Source organism: Grammomys surdaster, unplaced genomic scaffold, assembly GCF_004785775.1.
Source record: "Grammomys surdaster isolate TR1022 unplaced genomic scaffold, NIH_TR_1.0 227, whole genome shotgun sequence".
NCBI lineage: Eukaryota > Metazoa > Chordata > Mammalia > Rodentia > Muridae > Grammomys > Grammomys surdaster.
This window is the reverse complement of record NW_021604672.1, coordinates 3234631-3254305: the sequence shown is the minus strand read 5'-3', so window position 1 is coordinate 3254305 and position 19675 is coordinate 3234631. Positions and strand designations below refer to the sequence as shown.

The following is a 19675-nucleotide window of genomic DNA, read 5'->3' as shown; positions in this document are numbered from 1 at the left end:
CAGCCTCCATTCATTGATTTTTCTGAAGCCCAGAGGTAAGTGTGCTTTGCAGAAGCAAGCAAGTCCAGTTCAGGGTCCTTCCCCTACCTCTGGATTTGACTATGGAATCACAGGTCTAAGAACACACACCCCAGAGGGCTACTGTTTGCCATCAAGTCAAAAGCTCCTCCTGCTGCTAAAGGTCTTTTAAAAGACAGTATGCAAAGAGGGAGAGACCTGTCCCTGAAGCCTAGAGGGTGATTCTTACTTAAACCTCCAGTGCTTCCTACAGAGTTATCCAATCAGGGGATGGCCAAGTTGCATGACTTTACTTACAAGTCTATGATTGCAGCTATGGACTGTGGGCAACCTAAGTAACTTAGCCACCTGCTACAATGTGCCCTCTTTCCAGGTACAAACACCTTTTGTAACATAAGTAGGTGACAGATAATAGGACCTGAAACAGGTGACTGGAAAAGCCACTCACCGTAGTATAAACATTACCAATAATTTCAGGTGAGTCCGGGATGAGCATCTCCCATGACGGAACGCTGTAACAGAGACATCAAAAGCAATCAATGCGCTCTAAGAAAATGGGGTTGCCAAGACATGTTAACTGCAATGATTTAACTAAATGGGAGGAGTGTAAATCTAGTTCAGTGCTGGAGTGACTGGAACACAAGGCCCTGCCTGGGTTTGGTCTGAGCACTGGCTGGACCATGCTCTTGTAGTCAGGGTAAGGTTGTATGTGTCTGTTACTTGACTCCCTGTACTTTATCTTGTTCAAATTGTTCTTCCTCAGCAGCTGAGAGGCTTAGTCTAATTTGTGCCTGTGTCCTAATGTCACTCTGTCTTAATTTGTAAATCACTTTAAGACCTATAGAAAAACAAACAAACAAACAAAAAGTTCATGACTAGTGTTGAAGAAAAAACAACTCCTGCCACTAAATACAACAAGTTCAGGCTCCTGCCACTATTCATCAGGAATCCCTCAGTCCCTAAAATTACAGGGTTTGGGGTAAATCCAAATGGGATTGTGCTTCCCCAAACTCCTTTTATGGCATTCCTGTGGACATCCTGCTGGAGCCTGTCACTATGCAGTCACAGAGGGCCACCCTCCTGCTGTTGGTTTGGAATGTTCCTCCTCAGAGGAGCCTAAATGCCTCAGGACATTGCCAGGTTCCTGCACTTCACCAAGGCCCAGCATCCAGGGCTTCTCAGTTGAACGCAGTTCCCTCCCAGTTAGCTGAATGACTCACACAAGGTACCATTTTGGATTTGCTGAGACTCCAGAACTCTGTCTTACTGACAGCATTCCTGTGGCCATCTGACTTGTGTTCATAAAGTTGTTCATAATCATTTCTCAGTAGTTTATCAGAGGCTGGTCACTACACTTGTTTAGTGCACCAGATCTCTGGTCATCAGGTAAAGGCAAGCACTTAAAAGTGTCCTTATAAAAATAGTTCTTAACGTGTAGGTGAGGGGCCTGCTCATGAAAGGGGACATTTTGATGAAAAAAAAAATGGAAAGAAAAGTCATAATGAATAGATTTTTTTTTTTAGAACAAATGCTTTTAAAATCCTTGCTAAAATAAACATGGCTGAATTCAACTCATTATGCAAATGTTACCAAAAACCTTAAGACCGGCAGAGGTGTACAAGCTAAAACCCACCTGTGTGTCCTTCTGGGATGACAGGATTTCTCATGGGGCTCTGGGAATAGGTAAGTAAGTATCTCTCATTTCAGTCTCCACAATGCAGACGGAACGGTTGAGACGGAAAAGTTTTGTCTAATATCTTGGATGACCTTGAGTCTAGATTTAGTCAACAAATGCCCATTGAGTTCTTCCCGTGTGCCAAGTGCCAGAATAACACACAATCCTGGCACTCAAGTGGATCACAACCAGGCAGGGAGGAAGGGAGAAATGTGAACTCTAACACACTATGAAAGGCCTAAAGAAGGGAAGGGGAAAGCGCTATTTATGGGCACCCAAGAGGAGGGGGTGGCACTACTTTTTCCTGGGCAGGGCAGGAAGGCTTCACAAAGAAAAGCGGAGGGCCTGAGGGATGAGAGCACATCTGAGAGGCCCGGCAAGCAGCTTTAGGGAGTCTGAAAAGTGACACCACACCCAGTTTCCAGTTCTTGGCCTTGCTGCTAGATCTGGTGGTGCAGGATCACGACAAATGTATTGAACACATTTCCTAGTTTCTGAGTTTTTCCAAGGGTCTCTGCCCAGGATTGAAAGCAGGTTGGAAAACCTAAAACGTTAGAAGCAAGACACTCAGATCTTTTAATTCAGCACTCTGATTTTCCTTTACCTGTGGGCTTTCTCATAAAAATATGCAAATCACCACAGCCCTATGGGAAGTTAAACGCTTATTACACTAAGATTAAAAACAATCATGATTATGTGTATACAATACACCCCTCTAACATAAGAATGTTGCCTCTCCTTCCCCTATGCCACACTACCCCTCTCTTTTTACGTCCTAATACCTTCTATTTTTCCATTCTCTCAAGAAACATTATCACCCAAGTATTTTTTACCCAAGGGCATGAGCTTAAATATTCACAGACAATTAAAAAAATATAATCCATGGGCTATTTTCATTGCCAAATGCAGCTGCAATTATGTATTTCTCTTGGACGTGTTTTATGTTATTAAAACTTGTAAATACTTTATCTCCCTCAAGTTCTCCAGTCCTCTGTTGGCAGACTCCTTTCTTTTTCCTCTGTCTTTCTAAGGGTCTAATATAATTTTCTGAATAGAGAATCAATAAACTTGGCTGCTGAGGGCTCACCTTTTCCCAGTTTAGTCTTTGAAAATAATATGATCTCTTTCCAGCAAAAAGAACACCTTTGGCTCCTCATAGTTTATTTCCCTACAGATGCCTGCCATTTCTCACCCTAAATTTCTGTGTTTTCTTCTTGGCTCTCACATCTAAAATTCCTTTATAAGGTCAAACAACTGTGTTTAATGACAACCTGTTATAAAGCATCATTGCTCTTAAAGATAAAACTTGTTTCAATCACCAAGAAATAAATGTCAGTAATATTCCCAACCTCTACTTGGCTCCTCATCAATATTTCAATTAAACAGACAGTTCAAAAACAAAAGTGCTTCAATTAGAACCATTCTATGTTCAAATATAATAAATAAATTAGGGCCTGGGAGACGGTTCAGTTGCTAGAGTGGTTGTCACACAAGCATAAGAATCCGAGTTCAAATCTCACACCATTGTGTAAAAGTTGGGCATGTGCCATCTAAAACCTCAGACTTGGAGGGTCAAGGTAGGAGGGGGTGGAGATAGAAGAAGCCTTGAAGCTCACTGGTGAGCTATTTTGATCAAAATAGTTGAGCTTTCAGCTCAGCTTAAGATTCAGTTTCAAAGAATAAGACAAAGAGCAACTAAGATATCCAGTGGCAACCAGTAGTACTCCCAATAAAGCAAGTACAACCTTCAGGAGGCAGCTCTTTCTGGGTGATGGTCTTCAGAGGCAAAACTCTTAGCGTGCTAACCCAGAGCTGTTTTCAGCAAACCAGCAGTAACAACAGAGTATTCTTCATGCCATGGCCTAAGTTACTGGCAATATATACAGGGGCACACACCATACTTCTAAGCCCCAAAGTTAAAGGTAATCTGAAAGAAGGAGCCATAACAGCTCCTTGCTCTCTCAAGGATGCTTCAAGACGGCATCATTCAGGGTCTGCTGAGTGGTGTCCCAGAAACATTGTTCTGTCCCGGGCATTTCTTTTTAGACCAATCATAAAGACTCCTGTTTTACACGCTCATCACTTTTTGACTTGTGCTATTACTGTAGTTCTGGGACCCTGTGAACATTTTCACAGTATCCTTTAGTGATTAGTGCAGAGGTGGTTTACTGGGAGACAGCCTCGCAGCGGATGGGATGCTTGGCCCTGACTTCTGGGAACAGACAGCTTACTGATACCTAGAGGGCTGAAAGCAGCCATGCTGGGATAAACATGGAGGCAAGCACAAAGGCACGGGAAGTATTTTTCCAAAGGCTTTCAAGGCATTGCAGTCCAGCTTGCTTAAGGATTTGGCAAGTGCTAGAGAAGAAGCGTCAGCCACAAGGGTAGGCAATGTAAAGAAGGGCAAGGCGAGTATCTACTGAGCTTCCCAGTACACACTGATTGTCCCACAGACAGACACCCACAGTGTGGACATGCACACACACTTACTTCTCAGAGTTCCTGAGAGCCAGGCCTTCAGAGCCAGGGCATCAGCGAGATGTCCTAATCAAGCAGGAAGAAACCCAAATGAGGACCTGTTTATACACCACAGAAGAATACGAGAAAGCTTCTCTTAGGCAAAAGCTCTAGTTGGTAAATTAACACCACCCACACCTCAGTGGCTATTTTCATGGTTACTGGCTATTAATTATCTAGCAAGCTAGACAAGAAGAGACAAGTAAGGTCTGGAAGAGGATTTAACTTTTGATACCATCGTCTGAAACAAGAAAAGAGCAAGTGTCGGTACAATATTAAAATACCCACCCAGTTAAAATACCCGTCCAGTCACTAGTGAACTTGTAAGAGTTTTATAGATTGAAGGAGAGAATTATTTGGGAATAAGAAGCAATATATTATAGAACACTAAAAAATAAGTTCTTTTTTTTTTTTTTAAGGTTTTTTGAGACAGGGTTTCTCTGTGTAGCCCTGGCTGTCCTGGAACTCACTCTGTAGACCAGGCTGGCCTCGAACTCAGAAATCCGCCTGCCTCTGCCTCCCAAGTGCTGGGAAAAAAAAATAAGTTCTTATAGGTAGTATTGGAGTCTTAGGAAATTGAATTCAGAGTCAGAGAAACCAAGTCATAACTAGGTGCTAAATTCTTTTCATGCTATACACTATCGTTTGGGAGTATACAGCATTCAGCAGATTTATCAATGAATAAATACTGACTGGAATGAACCAGTGTCATATACCTGCTGGAGGCAGTGCTGAAGCCTTCACATTCTTTAGAATAATATACTCGCCAAGTGTCAGGGCCAAGGGCTCATACTATCAAGCCTTTGGAATAATATGCAAAGGAAAATGGAAGTTTCTAGAAACTCCAACTTTCTAAGCTTCAGAGTTGGCCTGCGCTTTGAAAACAAGTTGAGTGACGATGTGTTGTGTCACAGATAGACTAAAAGGCTCAGTCAGTAGCCAAGACAGCTGGGAGCCAGGTCCATGCAGTGTCATTTCATTCTTGCAATGTGAGGTACCAAGGAGCTCCTGCATCTGCGGTCCATCTCCCCCAGGCTTTTGTGCACTATTAGTTATGTTTCTTTAAATTCAGTCTGTTCCTTAAGGAAACTCCCTGGCAAGTGAAAACAGCAGCAAAGGTAAAAGAATGCAGAGAATCTGGCTGCTGCCTGCAGTTATTAGGAAGAGCAGCAATTACTCAGCTCTTCCCAGTATCAGAGACAGAAAGGAGCATGTGGATTGGGGCGAGTTTTGACCTGTCTTTGCCCAAGCTTCTCCCTAGCAGTATGTTACCTACCTCCCTTGGGCCCAGGATAACTGTAATAATTAACAAAGCAAATGAGAAATGGAGAAAGAATGAAAGCAACAGGGCCAGTTTAGACTTGGGTGTAGATCAGAACGTAGTTAACAGTGACAGATTGCTGGCATTTAATAGATGTCACTAATGTCCCTATAATGATGTGTCTCCTGTCACCGACTTGTCCCAATAAACACGCAGAGCAGACTTCTTGTTTTCCTGCTGAGCCCTATGGTTTCCCACACTTCCCTGAGCATCAGGTGGATGGCCACCACTCTTCCTTCCCTAACTCTGTAAATACAAGGTAAGATCTGATCCTTGGCCAGTACTTGTGGGTCATAAAAGCTCAGAACTTATGACCAGAGAACCTTAGGATCCCTGATTTAGTCTCCCTGCATTCAGGTTGGTAAGTGCCTAATTTCCTTTTTGACAAATGAAGATAGAATGTAGCTGTGCATAGTTACAGAGTTTTAAGTCACTGAGCTGTTTAGATGATGAAGCAGACCAGAAACCATGACTGTTTTTCTCTTCTCCATCAGCCCACAGTTCTCAGGTGATCTTTGGTGATATTTACCTCTGTAAAAAGCCTCAAATCCCATCTGAAACAAGCCAGGACATAAACAAACTCATTCTCACTTGGATTAAAATATGGAGTTATCTGGCCTTTCCTTTTTAAGGCATAGGTAGTGGTAAAGATTTTCCTAAAACCTTTCTGAAAATATACAAACTTGGGTTCTTAAGCAGCATACAGCAATCCCATTCTTTATAAAAAGTCATTTAAAGATCCCTCTACTTTGATTTCCAGAGACAAGATTGTCTGAAACCCACACCTTACTTGGTTCATACAACAACAGCAACAACAACAAGAACAACAGCAGCAATAATAAAAGCGCCAAAGCTCCAACAGGAGCAGGTGAGGGAAGACCTCCTTTCAGATCTCCAGAACTGGAAACACTCATTCTGGGGGACATAGCCCACAGCCCTCACGTGTACGATTCTTGACATAAAGTGAGGTTGGAGGGGGGCTCTAAATATTTCTTGCTGATGTCTGGTTCAGGTGGAACATCCTCCAGGCAGATTTACCTCTCTCTGGCAGGTCTTCTGGAATCTCAAAGAGAGGTGTCACAATTCTTCAGCATCCAGATGCCTCTGGTTTGATCACAGCTGTGAACCCTTTTTCTAAGGTCTTTGGAGATGAAGCTAAGTTAAGTTCCCTCCAGTAAGTGGGGTTTTGCCAGCTCAGGTTTCATCCTGCCCTGCCAGAAATTCCTTTCTGTTTTGAATCTGAGATGTTTGTTTATGACTTTTGTTTTGAAATGCTAAACAAGACAGACACCTTCTCTATTTACAGCTTAAAAACAAAAACCTTGGGATAGCTGGTTCTAAAGACAAAGCTCAAACTTTTAGAGTAGGTACATCAAATCCTCAGAAATTAGAAATAAAATATGACTGTCTTAAAATATAGTCAGCCCTAGATTTATTTGTTTATGTTATTTTTAAAAGTTTTATGTGTATGGGTGTTTTGTCTGCACATATATCTGTGTTCCACACGCAAACCTGATTGCCAGTGAAGCCAGAAGAGGGTGTCAAATCCCCTGGAACTTGAATTACAATACAGTTGTGAGTCACCCATGTGGGTGCTGGGAATCAACCCAGGTTCTCTGGAAGAGCAGCCAGTGCTCTTAACCACTCAGCCATCTCTGCAGCCTGCTTAATTTTTTTTTCTTAAATACTCTTAAGACAAATGTTCTCTGGATGTTTCAAATTAGGATATTATACATGGGTTTGATTAACACTGACATAAAAGAAACCTTGAAACTATGCTTTGTAGTTTTTTGGGTCTTTTCTCATTTTGATTACATGTTGGCATACCAACACTCCTGATAAAAGACAAAGGGCATCTCAAGAATAGGTAATAACAGAGTGTCTGGGAAAAAAATCCAATTTCTGCTGTATTGTAAAGTTTGGCTGTCCAGAAGAATCAGTTGTAACTTACTGGTCCGGGGAATTTTATCTCCAGCAGATATTTTTCTCCCAGTCCCACAGTAGCCATTATGAGGTTATCTGTCTTGGGAACTCTGTGCTAATATTTACTGAATAAAAATTATACTCATTTCGAGGCAAGAAGGGAGAACTCACAGTTAAGGATTTACTATACTGTGGCACCACACCTACACTGGGAACCAAACAGAACAGTTTTAATTGTGGAATATTTGTCTCTTCCTCTGTAGTAACACAGGTGTTCCAGAGACCACAGTAGGCCAATCCATGAATCTCACTCACTTCAAAGGATACCCCTTGCAAGATGGAGACCAGCAACAAGATATTCTCTGGCCCTGGGTCTCATGACAACATGCACCTTGTTACCTTTTAAAAGAGATTTTTTTTTTTGAAAGGAAGAATTTGAAGCACAGACCCAAGCGAATGTTCACATTCCACCGGACTCCACGGGGCCTGGGAATTAGGGTTACCTGAGGTCAAACCAGGGAACACCTTGTTCTCTCAACTATAGAGTCATTTTCTCTGGGACAAACATGAGACCAGAATTACCATCCTCAGCCTCCTGTCAGAAGAGAGTATGTGTGGAGGAGGTGTCAGTGTATGCACAAGGCTGACTTCTAAATTTATATACAGAGAAAGCTAACAAATATAAAAATAAAAAACGATGCAGATTAGAGTTAATATTTGTTATTAAAAAAATCTACCAAGGACACTATTAATATTTAAGTATACAATACTCATATATGCACAATCACTTACAAGATATATTCATATTTGTTATCTCTAATCTTCACTATAATTACGTGACGGAACACGCCTGATACTTCAAGTTTACTTGAGAAAAGCAAAGCCAGAGAAAACTAGCCAAGATTGGTCTTGAGTTAACAAAACCATCTGAGTCAGGATGTGAATATTGGTTTAATCTAGGCTCAAGACCCATTTGGTTAGCTGAACCCTCCATTCTTGGTGGTCTGAGGAAAAGTTCAAGGGCCCCTCTCACCTGCCCCTGACAAGCTCAGTACTCCCATCTCAGATTTCACTGTCTGGGACTGCAGGGAATGAATGGCCCTTGCCTTCCCTGTTTACCATTAAACCATTACCTCTACGGAAACAAGGGCCTTATCTTATTTACTAACACAACTGTCATAGCCTGTGACAGTTTTTAGATACCCTTTTATAGCAGCTTCATTCTGCAAAAGCTGAACTCGTACTGGAAATGACCTGAGACTAACAGTGCTGGCATCATCCATGACTAACGACCACCAGGTTCCATCCCAGGCTTACTGAATCAGAGTTAGCTCTGGTTGTTTAGGTGTGGGGGGGTCAGGGCCTTGCACATGCTAGACATGTGCTCTACCACTAAACTATAATCCCTAGCGGCCAAACCTGCACTTTTAATAGGCTCCCAGGTGACTGTGGGCCATTAAACTTTCAGAAGCCCAGTTTAAAAAAAAAAAAAAAAGGTATCGGAATTTTATAACACAGAAACCAGACCCATAGCAGATGCCCATTAAATAATTTGCGGGCAGATGTTTCTCTGGTTAGTTGGCGCTACCTAACTTAATAGGGAAACAAGCTGACCCAGAGTAAGTGGTTAAAGTAGGAAGGAATAGAGGGCTTAAACCTCTGGCTTTGAGGTTTCTATCAGGTAGAGCAGCAGGTGGGCCTATAGTTCTGAAGGTGATTGGTGTGTGTGTGTGTGTGTGTGTGTGTGTGTGTGTAATTGTACCAATACAGTCTGACTCTTTAACTCAAGACAGGCTTAATCCTATGCTGACCATCAGTGAGAGAATGCCCCCCCACCGTCCCTGCAAAACACACACACACACACACACACACACACACACTAGAGAGTTAGCAATAAAATCTTCCAAAATATAAAATAAAAGAAAATGTACTTTACTGGTTAGAATGAGTTTAGGACCGCCAACCTCCCCAGATGAAATACTACCCAACAGGGGCGGGAGGGAGAAGAGCTAAGTGAACAATTCTAATGATGCAAGTCAACGAATTCTAGGTTCCCCCTTTAACCTCAAATATACAACCTCTGCAGTAATTATTTAGATGTGGTTTAAGTAACAGGTCGGAAGTTTGACTGGCTATATTTGTGCTGTTGGGAAATGGCTGGAGGTGAAAGAGTGTATAGTCACTAATAACTGTCTACCTTTCTAAAAGTCCCACCTTCTAACTCCCTACAAGGCTTGAGGAGCGGGGAGGTTGGGTGGAGGAAGGAAATGAGCTCAGGTCAGGTTGTGACACTCGTACTAGGTGAGCAGTCCTGTCAGATGTCAGCTATTACCACCTCTGATGTTTCTTGGGGACTAGGGGAGTTCTTATCATGACCCTATGATTAACCTCACTAGTCAGACAAGGAGGCACACATTCAGAAGAGGATTCCACACCAGAAACCACGTTCCCGACCTTCACGTTCATTGACGAAAGCATGGGCATTGAGTGTCTTCAGAGAGAGGTAAGGACTTGAAATGTGTTCACTTTGAAACGAACAAAGAAAAACAGAAGCTGTAAGAGACACCTAGGAGTTCAGTGCTCACCCTCAGAGCATCCTTAAACAGATGTAGTCTAACACATATCTCTGTCCATCAATGGAGGAGGGTCTATCTCAGGACAGAGGATTCAGATCTAACCAGGCCAGGTAGCCTGGGGTGTGAGAAGGTGAAGAGGTGAAGAGGGAGACACTTCCTAGCTCACTGCCCATACCCTGGTACCGCTCAGAGCAAGCCAGAACAGAGAGAAAAACCACAAGAGGAAACCTGCCATTCTGAACCACCGCTAGCAAAGCTTTAAGAATGCATGCTCCTGCTCAAAAGTTGGGAAACACTCCGACAACCTTACTGTAAAGGCTCTAAAGAGAATTGGCAGGCTCCCTACTCCCCACCAAACATGAGCCTCAGAACCAGATTCTTACAGTAACAAATCTTATCTATGTGCCCAGCAAGTAAGAATACAGACACACATCATCTTTCCCTGCATGGAACTTAACACGGTTCCAACCACCTTTGGAGGTGTGGGGGTAGAGAGGAGTCTTATTTATCTTGACTAAAAGAGTGGTCCTCACCCATCCTAATGCTACAACCCTTTAATACAGTCCGTCATGCTGTGGTGACCCCCAACCATAAAATTATTTTCATTGCTACTTCATAACTGTCATTTTGCTACTGTTAGGAATTGTAATGTAAAAATCTGATATTCGGGATATCTGATATGCAGTCCCCAAAGGGGTCACGACCCACAGGCTGAGGACTGGTATACAGAAGGAAGACTAACTCTGAATGATTCCCCAGATGCCCTGGATTCCTTCCATCCCTGTAAACAACCTTGTATACAAAACGGAGAAGAGAAAAATACATTTCTAGGCAAAAGCAAGCCTGATCTTTGAAAATGCTGCTTTGGGCAAGAAGACCTGTAAGATGACAGGCATTTGTGCCTGCTTGGCTACTCCACCGTGCCTTCCTCAAATAATTAAATGACCCACACTGAGATGTCTCCAAACTCCTTATACGAAATGCACCATCTGGAACATGGTGTAACAACTGTAAAAAGGCACTGGCTTTGCCAGAAATATTCACCTTCCACTCCCCACCAGCCCCCACCCTGTCTCCTTTACAGTTGAAGGCTTCCCTGTCATCTCTCCTGCTGGCACCATTTCCTGAGTTAAACACACCCACATTTTTCAGGAATTTCACAATTAATCTCTGGAATGTGTTTTGGATCATTCTTCAAAGGGTGATATAGTTGTGCTAAGATGAATTCAAGGCTTTTCCCCTCTTTTTCTCATTCCTTATCCTTTGGTCCACCCACTTTCTGGGGTCACTACTTTATCTAAATCTTCCAGCTTCATAATGCCTGCACTCTGTCTCCCTAACTCCTCATGAAGATAGCTGGATAGGAGCCAAGTCACGGAGAACAGAGACCTGTACAGAATCTCCCAATAGCTCCTATCCGTGGCTGCAATGTCCAGAGTTTGGGGATTGTTCACTTTTCTTCATAGATGAACCTGCCTGGGGCGGGAGGGATGGCTCAGCAGGTGAGGGTGCTTACTGCCAAGCCTGCTGATCTGAGTTCAATCCTCAGCATCCATAGGGCGGAAGAAGAAAACCAACCCAAATGCCCTCTGACATCCACAAACACACACGATGGCACACTGCACACACATATACTCTCACACAAACATTCTCTCTCACTCAGACACACACACAAAATCACATATACACATACAGACAAGCTCACATTCACACACTCACACACACTCTCTCACACATACTTTCACACTCACACATGCACACACACACTCACATACACACACATTCACACACACACTGTCTATACACACCGTCATATTCACACACACAAACACTGCCTCACACACACAAACACACACATACACACACATTCACACACACACACACACTTACACATTCATGAGCACATACACACACTCACTTACATAAACGTTCACACACGCATACACTCACACACATTCACACACACACTCACATTCACACACACAAACACTGGTCTCACACACACTCACATACACACATTCAGACACACTATCATACACTCACACTCATTCACATTCATACACACTCGTAATCATACACACTCCCTCACACACTCTCATAGACACACACTCACCCACACTGTCACATTTACATACATACACACACACACACACACGCATGCCCGAATAAACACTAAAAATGTTTTATAAATGAACGGGACTTCTGCTTACAACTGTAAGCGTCCCCAGCATACTGCTTACAAAGTTTCCCAGACTCTACCCTTACCCACGAGTTACCAGCAGTGCATGTCCCAGTGCCTGCTGTTCTTGCCTTTCTCCCCTACAGTCCGCAGCTCATCTGTCCTTTGCCAAACGTTTTAGTGACAAGACTCCTTAACAGCATCGAGAATTCTATAAGCCTGACAGCCCAAATGAAGGTCATTTTGCCCTGTCATTTGTGTATGTGCAGTGAAGAGTCGGTTCTGTGTGTCTTGTCAATATTTACTCTGAGGAGGAATTAATTACTTCCTTGTTTAGTTGAATTAAGTTTCTCTTCCCATACCCTGCTAACATCTTTTAGACGCCCTCTGCTCGCCTCTCTCTGGTATCAAAGCATGGACCTTACCTAAAGACTTCTGAGAGAGAGAGAATGAAATCTATTCATTGCTCTGGAGAGCAATCTGGAAGCCTGGGTTTGAAATGTTTCCCTAACTTCAGTATAGAAGTATTAGCTTTGCCCCACCTCTCCTTTATTTAATTTGTAAAAACCCATAGACTTTAAACTTCGGGTCCTCCCACAGAGTAAAAAGGGCGGCTTTCATGCAGCTCCTGCCCTGCCAAATGTTTTGATAGTCTACCTGGTCCTGGGCAACTGCTCTCTGGGCTCACCTCCCACCTCCCACTCTCCCCAAGAGGGCACTTCTGCTACTGACTATCCCAGACAAATAAAGAAACTGTCACTTCACAGAGGGAGTTTAGGACAGCGAACCTTTCTCCCCACTGTCAGTTCCCACTACACAACCTTAAATTCTCCTTGCTGCCCTGTAAATCTCCATGGAAGGGAAGCTAAAGCAAGGGGCAAACTGAGCTGTGGCAGAGTTTTTAATTGACAGTGGTTTTGAAAACTGTGAAATTTTTAGTTCTGTAAAGACCAAGGCCACATGTGCTGTCATGGACACCTGCCTCTAGAGTAGTACTGTCCTCAGGACAAAGCTCAACAGTGTCCACTTCATTCTTAAGCACTGCCCTAACAATGTCAAACTCAAGCTAGCGACTTCCTCTTTTTCACCCTAAGACAAAAGGCTGATGATTCCTCTTCACTTTGTCCACCCTAAGTGAAGCAAGAAGCAAAAGGCCTCTTTCCCTCAGCTCCAAATGTAGTCCCTACTGCCCAATCCAAACATTCTTTCTGCACAATCTCACTTCATTAGTGTTTAAAGCTCAGAGCCCTTAAAGAGATCTCCCATCCAGACTTCTTCCGAGCTTTAGAAGCCAAACTTTTTTTTTTTTGGAATTGTAGGTGATTTCCCTGGAGACAGATGCCTATCCAAGAAAGCAGTCCAGCTAAGAGTCTGCAAAAGTCCAACAGGAGGCCTCACTAGACGCATGGAAACAGGAAAGGGGGTTGCTCCCTCTAAGGGCCAGGCAGCACTTTTGAAGACTGAGAGGACAGCAAACTTTGGTTAACCGGCTCCATTCTCGATCCTTCAAGTATACATAGTCGCTAACTTGGGATTTTTTTCACCTAATGGTCTTGATGCAGAGAAGAGAGCGTGGTGAACACGCCACTTGATTCACAATCTCAGTCTTTTAGAAATTAATTTTTATCTTCAGGGTTCTTCTTATGGCTAGGATTGTTCACGTACTTTTAGGGGTCACTGTGCTATAAAAACCTGAAACAAAAAGGGTGAATTTGGGCTGTTGACACAACTCATTCTGTCTGTGTACTTAAAACACCACTCTCTTGCCCCAAGAAAGTCAGTTAGGAGTAACAAACATATCTGCAAGTTAGCAAACAATAATATAAATTTGTACTTAAGTTGTGTCTTCAAAAGCAGGTGGATTAGTCCTATTTCATACTATGGAATATGTTTTCTCAGGGTAGCCAACTAAATAAGCTTTCAAAAGACTTTTCATTAACAGATACAACCAGTAGGGGTCATTTCAGTGCAAAAAATGCAGCACAAGAGACTTTCTACATGAATAAAATATATCCATTCTCTATTCATGTGTTATGATAACAATACACACGAATTTCTGAATAAAAATGGAAACTGAGGGAAGCACTGGCCATTGAGAAATTTTATGCAAAGTTACCGAAAAGAAGAAAAACTGGGGGCACCTTCTAGACAATTAGTGACTCTTGAAGATTCCTCTAATGCTGAAAAGGGATTCTTCAGCTAACTTACATGGTCCATTCATTTTATATTAATGTGAAAATATCTGAAATTTTAGACAGTTGAAGACCTCTCCAAATGTAAGCATTATATCATGCCAGAAAATGTTGTCCTTTTACTTTAGACTCGTGGCTTTAAGATTCTATTTCACTGCTGCTTTTAGTGAAGGAAGGAAGAAGGAAGAGAGTAAGGGAAGGAGTCAAGGAAGGAAGGAAGGAGGAAGGAGGAAGGAAGGAGGGAAGAAGGGAGGGAGGGAAGGAGGGAGGGTGGGTAGAGCAGAATGTGCCCATAGCATTCAGCTGAAAACAGGCCTGCTAACTGAAATGTGTTTCCAGAGAGCACTAATTGAAATACACTCATGTCAAGAAACACTTCCAAGCATTTTCAAGGCCAACACTTTGTGCACCTGGTGTTACCAGGAGAAAGGCAGGCATGAGGGATGCATCATTTCAGAGGAATGACAGGCTCCCTAACAAACTGCCAAAATCATGCTGGACTGTGACATGGGGCGTTGCTGCCAAAACACTTGATTACTGTAAATGTTCCCCCAAGCATTCCCTTCACCAGAAACACATGAAAAAACAAACAAGGGTCACCCTCTCTAGAACCTCCCAAAGCCCCTCTCACTGCCCGGCAGTTTCCACTGCATTTAACCATGTCCCTCCCAGTTCTTTACAGATCTATAGGAGGCTGGGTCAAGTTATGCACTCCACATGGCAGCTTTCAGAGAAGCATCTTTTAGCCTAAGTTATTCAGAATGCCAAGTCAGAACATGTGAAATTCTATAAGTCTGTCTGATGACCATTTTCCCTGAGCTGAGAAATAAACTCACATTGTAAAAGGAGATCAGAGGGGCTTTTTCTGTGCGTCAGGAAAAAGGAGGTCTTGAGGGCACTATCCTAAAGGAGCATGGCGCGGCACTCATTACTGCCCACTAGCCTCCAAACCAAGAAGGCTTCCCCGATTTTTCCACAACTGTCCAAAACCTTAAAACCACAGGCAAAAATAAATGCATGTGTTTAAAGAGTTATCACAGCACTGAAACCATTTAATACAGCCACCTTTGTCCCTTCAAGCATCTCAGCTCAATAAACACACACGCACACACACACACACACACACACACACACACACACACACGAGGATGCTTCAGGATACATCCGTGTTCCAGGGGCTGGCTGACAGCAGTAAAGGCAAAAGAGCAGTTGTCCTTTCTTGCAAGTGAGCTCCAATCCCTGGCAAGATACCCGGAACAGCATTGAGGAGCCCAGTGTTTGATCTCTAAGTAGGCAAGGACCCCACTTTTAACAAACAATCCAGTCCACTGTCGAAATAAAAGAACTCACTATTTTTCTCTACACCTCAAACCTAATCGGGCACCTTGAGGCACAAGTAGAGCCATGTGCAGATGGAGGCCCACCCAGTCCATCAGTGCTTCCGAAACAGGGAGGCTCCACTATCAACGCCCCCACCCTCAGTACATCTACACACCGCGGTGCATGATGCGCCACGGTGAAGCAAGCAGAGCAGAATCTGCTGTCAAACAACAAACAAAAAACCCCCGTCAGCACCAGCTCTAGAAACACACGGAGGCTGGCTCTTGATAGGAAACCTCTTGTAGTGAACCATAACTTTTCAATCCAGGTGCAGCCCCCACCCATCCCCTTCAGCCATCCAGAAGGGGTAAGCCTTTGACGGTTTCCAATAGGCAAATAAATGAGTAATCACCATGTGTAACTTCGCCTAGACTGACATATTCCGGAGCTGAAACTGATTTATTACGCGAAGGAGGAAGAAGGAGGTGAAGGAAGAGCGCAAAGAAAAAATAATTAAGAGTCACACAGGGAGTGCAGGCTGGAGCACAGGTCTACTCCGCTATCAGAAGCCGGCAACACGGACTGCGTACGCCCTCGGTGCCACACTGCGCTATGCGGGCTGAGCGGCAGGGGCGGACTCCCCGAGGGGCTCGCGCGTGCCAGACTCCATAGTGTCCCCTCCTCCCCGCACAGGGCACCCTTGCTTGGGGCGAGAAAGGGCCACCCAGTGTAAGCCCTAATCACCGCACCTGTGTGTGTCTATGCGGGTTCAGAGGAGCTCACCCACGCAACCCAACCTCGCCCGCCCCTGGGCAGGCATCTAGGGCACCCTCCCGGGGACAGCGACGGTCCCTCCTCCCCGAGAACCTTCTATCCTCTGGGAAAAGTCTCAAGCAAACTTTGTTCGGCGCCGGCCAGGTGGGAGGGGGCGCGCAGCAGGGTAGCCGTACCTTCGCAGACGCCCACTTCGTACTCGGTGATGGAGTCGCCATTGAGCGGGGGGCGAATGACACAGCGCAGCCCCCGGTCGCAAGCTCCATGGAGCCCATAGGCTCCACCGCAGCTCTCGTTCCTCTGGCGGGCGCACATGTAGCAGCAGCCGCAGACGCCCTGCACGATGCTTCCCGGGCAGCTCCGAGGCTCCTCGCACTTGGACTCGTCACAGGGCAGGCAGACCAGCGCCCGGGTGCCTGAGCGCGCCAGCAGCAGCAGCAGCCCCAGCAGCGAGACCGAGAGGTGCCCGCAGCCGGCCAGCCCCCTGCCCCCCGCCACCAAGTACATCCTCCTGCGCCGCCGCCTCCTCCTCGCAGCCGGGCCGGGAGCGGGGCGGGCGCCCTCCCCTGCGCGGGGCACACGCGCCGCCGCCGCACCCGCAGCCCGCGGTCCTCGTGCCCCACTAGGGGCCCCCGGGGCGCTCCTCCCCTCGCGGGGCGAGGCCCCCGCCGCCCCTGCGGGCCGCGCCGACCCGGAGCCCACGAGCGTTGGCGCCAGCGGCAGCGGTGGCGGGTGGCTTCCCCTCCTCCTCCTTCTCCTCCCGGGCGGGAGGGGGAAAAGAGGAAAAAAAGTTTCCTCGCGGCAGCTCCGGTTCAACCCAAACTTCTGGCGGCGGCGGTGACTGCGCACCGCTCCGAAGCAGGGCTGGTGGCTCCTTCTGGTCCTCCGCGCTGCTCCTGATCGCCGGGTAAAGACGACAGCAGCGCAGCCTCCGGGCCGGTCCCCGCCTCCCGAGCCGCCGAGTGGGCGCGGTGGCTCAGCAGAAGGTCCGTGGCGTCCGTTCCTTGCGCCCGGCTCGGCTCTCTCCCGCGCCGCTCCTCTGGGCGCTTGTTTATGGCTGGAGCCTCCGCCGCTCCGGCTGCGCCCTCCCCCATCCTACCTCATCCCTCCCCCCCACGCCCTCCCCGCGCCGCGCGCTGCTCATTGGCTGCCCCCCCACCCTCGGGCCGGCCGGCCCCCTCCCCTCCCCCTCGCCTCCCTTCGGGGCTGCCCCGGCCCTTCCTCCCTCCACGCCTCCTCCTCTTCCCCCTCTCCTTCCTCCGCAGCCCGGAGTATCGAGCCGGCCCTGCTGCCGATCATCCGGGCTCGGGCCCCAGCCCCGCGAGCGCGCTGCGGCCGGGGATCCGAGACAGTCGTAGCGACGCGAGCCCCTGCCGGCACCGGGCCACGAGGGCTAGCTTTGGAGCACCGGGGGCGGGACGGTTGCACCTCCGGGTGGTAGTTTTGAGTTCAGAGAGTGGCGGAGATCCTTGCCGGAGCTGTTGCTGCAGCCTAGGTTGGGCTCTGGCCGGATCGAACCCCAGGAAAGGGAGGCGAACGCGTGGAATTTCCGCAAACTGGACGAGAATCCATCTTCCACTGGAGCTAGGAATAGACTTTGTAAAAAACTATTATGTAATGGAGTCTCGGAAACCTGGAGACTTCTCCAGGGAGACTGCTGGTGGGTTTGAGTGCTTTGATTGGTCTAAGTAGATATTCTGAGCCGGGACAATGTTGGGGAGGGCTGCAGCTTGAATTGAATTTTAATGATCCACCTTCGGCGTGTCTGTGTGAAGGTGCTGTATCATGGGAGGGGTGACTGGAAAGTAACAGAGCTTAATCCTCTCTGGAGTAAGGCTCAATACTGGATTTCAAGTCTTGACATGACGCTAGGCTGGAAGAGCCTAGGCATCCTTACATGCCACCTGACTGTGCCGTTTTGTTTTTTCAGGCTCGCGAGCTAAAGAGTGTGCTCTCCTTTCCTTTCTCCCATTTTTCTTCTCTAAAAGATTTATCATGAATGTATTAATAAAGAAGATGGGTAGCCAAATATTCTTTGTGATGAGACAAGAAACAACTGAAGAGGAACTGTGCACATGTGGAGGATTTCTCTTCAATAGATGTCAGAGATTCTCCCAGTGATAGCTCTGATCGCTCATCTGTAGAGAACCAGTGATCCTTTCCTTGTTTCCTCAGTGCCCTCTTACAAGAGTATAAATAAAACAGCCAAAAAAAAAGAAAAGAAAAAGAAAAGAAAAGTGATTTGGATCATTATGTAAAACCGGCCTGGTGTTGTAGCAGTTGTGAAGTGGCCTTGGCTGCCTGACATGGTCTCGCTGCAGATAGGTGGCAGCTAGTTGGATCAGGAGCATCATGACTGAGGAACCAAAAGTTAATGGCACCAGCGTAAGGAGAAAGGACACAAAGATGCCTTTGGAGTCTTGTTTGTGGGACAGATTTGTACTTCTGCTAAATATTTTGGTTTATCTGATAGTCACCAACAAAAAAGCCAGTCACCAGTGTATAGACATTTATACTAAAGAGAGGAAATGTCTCATTAATTATACTGATTGTTGAGGAAGCAGGGCATAGGGAAATGTCAATACTGGAAAGGGAATGGACAACCCATTTTCTTGGGGCTCATAAGCTGCTGCTCAGGTGACTGTTCTCCAGGCATTTGTGGCATACCTTATACATGGTCCTTTCGAAAAGACCTTCCTACCCTGTAGCCCTATAAAAGTAAAGGGTGAAGTCATTTACAACCTGCTCGGTTTTCTTTTAGCAGAACCAAATATTAAAACACATAATAAATGTTCATGTCTTGTTGCCCAACGAGGCACCAGCACTTCGAAGTGGGATTTGCCAACAAACTATCATCACTGGACCTCGTTAAAACATCCTTTCCACCCCTGCAGAGGTTATCTGAACTTCTGTTCAAATGCAAGAATAAAGACTTTATTAAAAACATAAGCAGATAATGTTGTTAGACTCAGGAAAAGTCAAGGTCAGGAAAGAGAGAACAGGCAAAAGTGCAACGACAATACAGCTTGAGAGAGTGACCTCACCCTTGTCTAAAGCACCATTCTTTGTGCTTCTTTCCTTTTAGAGCAATACATTAAGAATTGGGAAACACCACAGATCTTGGAATAGATAAGCAACAATATGGAGGCCTCTACCCATCCTTCTTGAGACTTTAAAGGT

At 45.6% G+C, this 19675-nt stretch overlaps 1 protein-coding gene across 2 annotated transcripts in view; it reads right to left on the bottom strand.

The window, feature by feature from the left end:
• The window catches only part of Crim1 (cysteine rich transmembrane BMP regulator 1), a 173555-nt gene extending 156038 nt beyond the window's left edge, over positions 1-17517 (bottom strand). Inside the window, exon 1 of one of the 2 annotated variants that reach the window (XM_028773451.1) lies at positions 16672-17517. In XM_028773451.1, coding sequence (XP_028629284.1) covers positions 16672-17002 — 331 coding nt within the window. In that variant the 5' untranslated portion in view covers positions 17003-17517. Of the gene's footprint in view, positions 1-4183; positions 4279-16671 lie in introns of those variants that run through there. The other variant, XM_028773452.1, reaches the window with a different exon arrangement.
• Between the last annotated feature and the right edge of the window lie 2158 nt (positions 17518-19675).